Consider the following 8,060-nt stretch of genomic DNA (forward strand, 5'->3'; position numbering starts at 1 on the left):
CAATTATTTTAACAGTTTTGTTTTATTGTTACTGTTTATAATTGTGATTTATTGGCTCTGGGGGGTCAGAGGGGTTCTGGGGCACTGGGTTTATTGCGTTTTAATGTTGTTAGCCGCCTCAATCTTAATGGAGAGGTGGGGTATAAATATTATTATTATTATACCCCGCCTCTCCATTATATATAATAAGCTGCCCCAGTTGTGTTGCACACAGACGGGATATAAATAATAATAATAATAATAATTGTTATAGATAACTTTCATTACTAGTTATATTTTTATATTATCAATCATGTCTTTGTGTTTTGTTTTGTTCTTGTTGCATTGGAATCTCAGTTTGACAAAACATGGAGAGGCGAGACTTTTCAAAGTTATTATAGGATTTTTCCTATCATAAGGGGGAATATATATATATAATATGTGTGCAGTTTTTAGAAAGAGCAGGCATGCTTGGCTGTTGCAGAAAGAGCATCCTCCATAAAGTTTGCCCAAAGTAAATTAGGGAAAAGGGCAAGATTATCATTAAACCAATAAGAGACATTGTGTTCTTCTTTATCTGTGTAAACAGTTGTGGAGGACATAGCATCTCTCCCAATTTCCCTTCCACGGTGGAGCTGACATTAACAGATACTACTAATAGATGTATGTTTCCATGCACCAAAAAGACAGTGTAGGAAAAGTATCAGGAGAAGGCTGGTCCAAAGCTAACAAAAAGAGAGATTCCAAGAGATGCTGAGAATCATAGCATCATAGAGCTGGAAGAGACCCCAAAGGCCAGCTAATCCAAGCCATGCCATGCAGGAATACACAGTCCAAGCACTTCAACAGATGTCCATCCAGCTTCTGTTCAATTACATCCAAAGAAAGACATCAAACAATTATAATCTTTATTGGACCAACCAAAACGCACAATTACATGTTGCAAGCTTTCCAGAAGTCATGCTGGCTTCTTCAGCAGTCAAAGAGGAGAATGGAATTGAAGATGTTAGTCACAGGCTGGCATTTTCTGCTTCTGATCTTAGTTCAGATGTTAGGGAGGACTATCTGCAGGCTGGCACCTCGAGGTCAAGGAAATTTAATGTTCATTTGCAATTCAAAGAAGATGTTTCCTTGGAATCCATCATGTTTCTTTTCTTTGTGAAGCCACAGGCTCCTATGTAGGTAGAGAACACTGAACAGCTCAAGAAATCTTCCTGTTCTTCATCAGGAAAACTTTAGCTGGTCTAGAGGCAAAGCATGCTAGTCAGTCCCAATATTAGAGGAAATTGCTTTGTTGGAGGCCGAAGCCTCCAATGGCAAGGTCCCAGTGTGCTGGCTCTTTCCATAGGATTCCCCTGTGACGGCTAAAGAAGGAGGCTCCAACACTCTCCAAGGCAGCATCTCCCACTGTCTTAGCCTCAGGAAGTTCTTCCTAATGTTTTGGTGGAATCTCTTTTCCTGTAGCTTGCAACATGTAGTTGTGCATTCTCTGGAGCAGCAGAAAACAAGCTTGCTCCATCTTCAATATGACGCCTCTTCAAAAAACTAAAACAGGGCTGTCATATCACCATAACTGTCTCTTCTCCAGGCTAAACCTACCCAGCTCCTTAAGAGGCCAGTCACACTTATGTTTTTGTACAGAGAGATTTGCATCTTTGAATCAATTCAAAATCGATTTGCCGTCCCCACTACCCGTTTTAAGCCAGCGAAGCTCTCTCTGGCATTTAAAGTCTGAAGTTCCCATTCGCCACCGTTCCGGATCAAAATGGAGGCATCTACATTTCCTGAACGGTGGCTGCGCGATCTCAGTCGTGCATCATGTGGATGCCATGCCCCGATTCCGCCCCCAGGCTGGCCTTAATGGCCAGTATGCACAGCTCCTGAGACACTATTGTGCATCATCAGGAGTGGTTCTTTCACACTTCCCCTGAACACATGAATTGGGAAATACCTATTCATGGATTCAAGCATCCGTGACTTGAAAATATTCCAATATATATTCCTATTATATATATAAATTTCAAAAAGCAAAGCTCAATTTTGCCATTTTATACAAGGAACACAATTTGACTGCACCACTAAACATAATGGAACTTGAGAAATCATGGATTTTGGAACCGTAGCCAAACCCCAGAAGATACCCAAGGCCCACTGTATAGTGCAACTTCTTGAGTTTCACATGGTGTCTCCAAGTTGCAAAAGAGCTGTGGTTAACCCTAGCTGAATGGATGGGTGCATTCGTAACGTAACATGGTGCTGTAAGGTGAAATATATGCATGATGGATGACTTTGCTGTCCTGAAAAAGGAACCCCAAAGGAGAGGCCAGCATGGAACTGCTGAACTAGAAATCATCTGAGGAAGTAGACTGAAGTCTATGAAAGCCATGTTCTAGAAGAGTTTATTCCTGACATTTTGCTGGCATCTGTGGCTGGCATCTTTAGAGAATGAAGGCCAATGGCCACCTTGCTATCATCAACATCATTGGTTTGCTTGGCAGAGTTCTTCTGCCTGAATGTCACTCTTTTGAACCAGGAAATTGTCAGTTTCCAGTTCACTGAAACCTTCATCCCTTTCATGCAACATAAAAAGTATAAATAGAAAGGCAATTGTTTTTGTTTTCCTATTAGCTCCTGTCCCCACCCTTGCAAAGAATCCGGAGTGAATGGTGCGTGCAAAACGTCTTAATGCTGCAGGAGCAAGAGAAGATGTCGAGCCATTTGGAGCTGGTTCTGAAATCCGAAAAGAGGGTGGGGTATGGGGTGATTCATCAGGTGTGGTATGCCTCCCGGCCTCATGCAAAAGCCAACTCAGGACAGAGTTTGGTGATCTTACGGTTGGGGCTACAGCTCCCCAAATCCCCCAGCAGCATGACTCTTGGGGGATTTGGGGAGTTGCAGTCAGCCAGTGTGGCATAGCACTGGACTATGACTAGAGACCAGGGTTTGATTCCCTGCTCAGCCATGGAAACCCATTGGGTGACCTTGGGAGAGTCACATACTCTCAGCCCCAGAAACCCCTGTAATAGGTTTGCCATGGAACTCACTGGGCAGCCTCCTCACAGTCAACTTTGAGGTGACTGATGGCTTAGTGAGATGGATTTTAATTTTAAAACAGGGCTTCCCCTGATGATCTTAGACTTTAGGCTCATATGGGAGGAGGCAATCTTTCAGATGTCTTGGCTCCAAGTCAGGATGTTATTATAATTGTTATGTTTGCTTTGTTCCAGCAGTGAAACCTGAAACGTACACAGTACCTGGCAGACCCTAATCCCATTAAGTTTACATCCTCCTTTACTTCAAATGCAGACTTTGTGGCTTCAACATCACACCAGTCTTCCTTCTCTTCTTGCCCCAATCTACTTAACAGCTCTCCTTAACAGCTCTGGAAAACCCAAAAGCTACAATTGAGGAAGGCAGCCAAATCTACCACAAAACCCACTGCCTTTAAATCCTTTATTCTGAAGCCATGCAATCATCCTCATGATACCGAACAGCCCAGTCTCAAAGGAATCTCTGGCCCAGCTTCAGAATTTATAGAGGGAGAAAAGAGACAGAGGATATGTTCCTGTATGTTTGTTCCTCTATCTATTGCTCAAGATCTCCAGCTTTTTTTAAGCAACCAGATGACGGGTGCATCCAGACAGATTGCAAAGTCCTAGGTTCTGCTCCTGGGATTAATGTGGCTTTCCTTTGCATTTCAGAAATGCAAACTGGTCAGACTGAACTCTTCTTTTCTTTCACGGTGGAGACACAAAAGACTCCAAATCTTTGTTGGGCAGGTTGCAAAGGCAGTTTCCTTTCCAATGAATGATGCCTTGGCCAACCTGCGACGAACTCGGATGAATCATTCTCAATATACTGGGAGAGCGCCAAGAGGTTTTCTTTGATATTTGGTAGGAAAGTTTTCCAGTCTTGGAAAAAAGGCCATATCCTCTGCCTCAGAGCAAACCCTTTGCTACTGCTTCTGCCTAGCATTTCAATAAACCGGTGATGTCAGATGCTCCAATTTCAGCAATACACTTTATTGCTGAAATTGGACCATCCCCTGACGTCAGTCGCTTGTTGAAATACCAAACAGGCAGCGGCAGAAGATTTGTTCAGAGCCTATTTGTGATTATTGCAGGGCTTCTTCTCAACAAATATTCTTGTCTACTCTGACTGGTACAAGACAACAAAATTTGGTTCATTGTCACAGTGTACAAACAGAACAGGGTTTACTGCAACATTTGAGATGTTTAAGTTTTTGGACCACATCTCCCAGATTCCTTCAGCTGGCATGGCCACTGAGTGTGGTGGTTCTTGTTCCAAGCCACTTTCCACGTGTTTGAACCGGGTGAAAAACCACAGTCTTAATGTACAAGTGTCTGTATCATTTGCCAGGTATCTCTCTAATTTGCTGTATCGTTCACACAGCCGTTATTCCACAGGCAGACCCTTCCTTCAAAGCATCCCATTCTAGATGGGCTTTAAGGGCTGCCTGTCGCTTCCTTGGTGCCGCTCCGTGAGCAAAGTATTTTACAACCATCAGCTCACTCCTTTGCATGGCAAAACTGGGGTCTTGCATCTTGCAGTGTTAAAGACTGCTCAGCTTAGGCTGGCAAAGGACTACTTCCCTCAAGGAGACCCAGAGGTTGTCTAGACAGTAAAAATAATCCTGGAAGAATGTGGGAAGAATCTGTGCCGTTCGCATGTGCCAGTACAAGTTGCTGCTTAGAAAAACCTTCATCTTCCTCCTTGTGTGTAAATGTCTGACCACTGGGCAACGCTCCATGCCACTGGTGAAAAAGGCTGCAATTCATAAAAGCTTCTGCCAAACAAAACCTATTAGTCTTTAAGGGTCACAAGAGTCTCTGTCTTTTCTCATCTTACTGTTGTCATTTCCAATTGGTGGTAACCCAAAAGCAAACCTAAGGTGGGGTTTGGCAAGAACGGTTCAGAGGAAGAATTCAATGATATAGCCATGTTAGTCTATAGAATCAGTACGTAGAGAGATCTTGTAGCACCTTTGAGCCTAACTGAAAGAAAGAAATTGGCAGCATGAGCTTTTGTCAACTTCCTCAGGTGCATAGAGGAGGTTTGCCATTGTCTTCCCTTGAGGCTGAGAGAGTGTGGCTTGCCTAAGGTCACCCAGTGGGTTTTGTGACCGAGTTGGGAACTGGACCCTGGTCTCCAGAGTCATAGTCCAAAATGCAAACCATTTTGTTATTTTGGTGCCTCCAAGTCATTTTTGACTTATGGTGACCCTAAGGCAAAGCTATCAAACCACTAAGTCATGCTTAATTACTGTACATACTCATATTTAAGTCTACAAATTTAGGTCAAAAATGGATGCAGAAAATCTGAGTCGACTTATCCATGGGTCAGTGTAAGTACTGTATCTTAACTCTTATTTAAAAGAATGAACCATCCCCTGAAAAGCAAGAGTACAAACTGTCCTGGAAGCATCATCCATCCAGCCTTAAGAGTAAGCACAAAGAGTTATGTCTGCTAGAATTTTGTATGTTCTTTGACATTGTTTTGATTTGCTTCAACCTTTAGATCCTTTGCTATATGCCCCTAAATTTTACCCTCGACTTATCTGTGGATCATAGCAAAATCCATAATTTTGGCCCCCAAAACTTGCCCTTGATTTATGCATGAGGTCGACTTATAGTCAAGTATATGTAGCGCTCTTAACAAGAAAACTCTGTTGATACCTCCCAATGCCAGCGACGGCTCTTTTATGCCCAAGACTCCCATTCACATAGGTGCCAGTACTGGCTGTTTGACTAGGCAGGATAAGAGGCATGGATACTTACATGAAGAGTATCTGTTTTTATGACAAGCAGTGACCAGGCTGCATTGCCTCGCTGGCGTCTGCTGCTGCTGCCGCCATACACTTTTCAGCCGCTGGCTCCACTGTGCCATGCTTGTTTTCCTCAACAGAAGGAGGACCATTTTGGACCAGCACCAAGACTTCTGGCTGGTGGCTCTATGGCCACAAACGCTCCGAGTGTTCAGCACTTCAATACAAATAATCAGTCTCAAGAGCGTTTGGGGATTACCGGTCCTATTTATGAACTATTCCGATCATGCAAGGCACACCCATTCAGGGGAAGAAAAAAGCCAAACAAATAGTTAAAATTCAACCTAACCCTTTGCAGCATTTTTGACTGGTTCTGAGTTTTGGTGGAGGCAGGAGAAACCGGCTGAGCTCCATAGCTCTTCTTCTCTGAGTTTGGGATGTAACATTTGTCCCTGAGAAATGGTTTGTCCGTCTCAACGTGGCTTTGGAGTCCTCCATGATGCTTTGGTATTCTTGTAGGACTTGTTTTTCTCCTGCTGGTGACAAAGGAAAGCAAGAGGGATGGGGTGGCTTTTGGTGTCCATGCTAAGCTCTTTATGGACGGCAAACAGCCAAAAGGAAGGTCAAGCTTGTAAAGAAGAGGGGACTGAGTGCGAATGGTCTCTGTTGCAATATTGGTAGGGGAGGAAGGCAAAGGTTGTGTCCACACTGGAGGCCCTGTATGCCACTGGACATACCTTTCAACTGTCTGGTTTGGTGGACAGTCCTGTTTAATTCTCTGTTGTCACTTTTCCAGCTGTTTTTAAAATGTTGCAGCTCTTCTCTCTTCTTTCCTCTTGCTTTTTTCCCTCTTTGTTCTTAGCTTACTTCCATTGCTGCAGACTCAGGTCCAAAATGCACTGTATAAGTACATTTATTTAGCTGTTCTATGGCATTCAGAACAGGTGAGAAAGCCTTATCAGAGCACAGATATATACACTTGTCCCTCCCTATTCGCTAGGGTTAGGGGCACAAGGCCCCCTCGAATATGGAAAACCACAAATAGCAAAAACACCATGTTTTTAGACCTGAGAGGACCTCTCTAGGAATTTCTAAGTCCTCCAGCGCAAGTCTGTGGTCAACGTCCGACAGACGCTGACCATAGGACTGCACCAGAGGAGCTATAAATGCTTAGTAGAGTGTCCTCTCTAAGTCTTTCAATGCAATTTTTAGTTGAAGCTGATCATAGAGTTGCGCTGGAGGTCCTAGATATTCCTAGAGAAGAACATATTAATCAAATCTGTGAATATCAAAGCTGCAAATATGGAGAGATGAGTGTAATGCAGTTTTATAATCCTTGAGACTTTGGGTGTATCCACACTGCAGAAATAAAGCGTTTCAGTCCAAAACACACAGCAGAAATAATCCACTTTGAGACCACTTTAACTGTCCTGGAATCCTGGGAATTGTAGTTTATTGTGGCCCTAGAGCAGTCTGACAGAGAAGGTTAAATGTCTCACAAAATAACAATTCCCAGAATTCCTTAGCATTGGGCCAAGACAGTTGAAGCGATTGCAATTCTAAAGTGAAGCTATCATGCGGTTTTCTTGGCAAGACTTGTTCAAGACTTGTTCTGGGGATTGTAGTTTTGTGAGACATTTAGCCTTCTCTGTCAGGGAGCTCTGGAGCCCCAACAAACTAGAATTCCCAGGATTCCATAGCATTGAGCCAGGGCAGTTAAAGCGATCTCAAACCGGAATATTTCTGCAGTGTGGATTGGACCTCTGTTCCTATCTCCAAAGAAAGTCCTCTTGTGGTCCAAAGCACACCACAGAAATAATCCAATTTGAGACCGCTTTAACTGCTCTGGTTCAATTCTAGGGAATTCTGGGAACTGTCGTTCTGTGAGACATTTAGCCTTCTCTGTCAGAAAGAGCTCTAGTGCCACAATAATTTACAGTTCCCAGGATTCCCTAACACTGAGCCAGGGCAGTTAAAACGGCCTCAAACTGGATTATTTCTACAGTGTAGAACGAGAACACACTTAAACCACACATTTCAGTTTTGACTTCAATTCCCAGCGCGCCCTGCGGCCTTTTGTAATTTTTAAAAACCACCACACATTCTAACTACAACTCCCATAATGCAAAGGGAGTTTAGAACGCAGGTTTGTCGGGCGCGAGGCACTCTGGGAGTGGTAGTCCGAGCGCGCGGAGGGACGGCTGGGGTCCCAGTGCGCATGCGCGGCGGCTGGGTCTGTGCAGAAGGGAAAAGGCTGAGGCGAGGGAATGCGCGAGCGAGCAAGTGTGTCGTTGGC

At 43.8% G+C, this 8,060-nt stretch overlaps 1 protein-coding gene across 1 annotated transcript in view; it reads right to left on the reverse strand.

The window, feature by feature from the left end:
• The window catches only part of CA5A (carbonic anhydrase 5A), a 26,772-nt gene extending 20,358 nt beyond the window's left edge, over nucleotides 1-6,414 (reverse strand). The window contains exon 1 of the mRNA XM_042437786.1: nucleotides 5,778-6,414. Coding sequence (XP_042293720.1) covers nucleotides 5,778-5,916 — 139 coding nt within the window. The 5' untranslated portion in view covers nucleotides 5,917-6,414. The remainder of the gene's footprint in view (nucleotides 1-5,777) is intronic.
• Between the last annotated feature and the right edge of the window lie 1,646 nt (nucleotides 6,415-8,060).

Source organism: Sceloporus undulatus, chromosome 8, assembly GCF_019175285.1.
Source record: "Sceloporus undulatus isolate JIND9_A2432 ecotype Alabama chromosome 8, SceUnd_v1.1, whole genome shotgun sequence".
Classification (NCBI taxonomy): Eukaryota; Metazoa; Chordata; class Lepidosauria; order Squamata; family Phrynosomatidae; genus Sceloporus; species Sceloporus undulatus.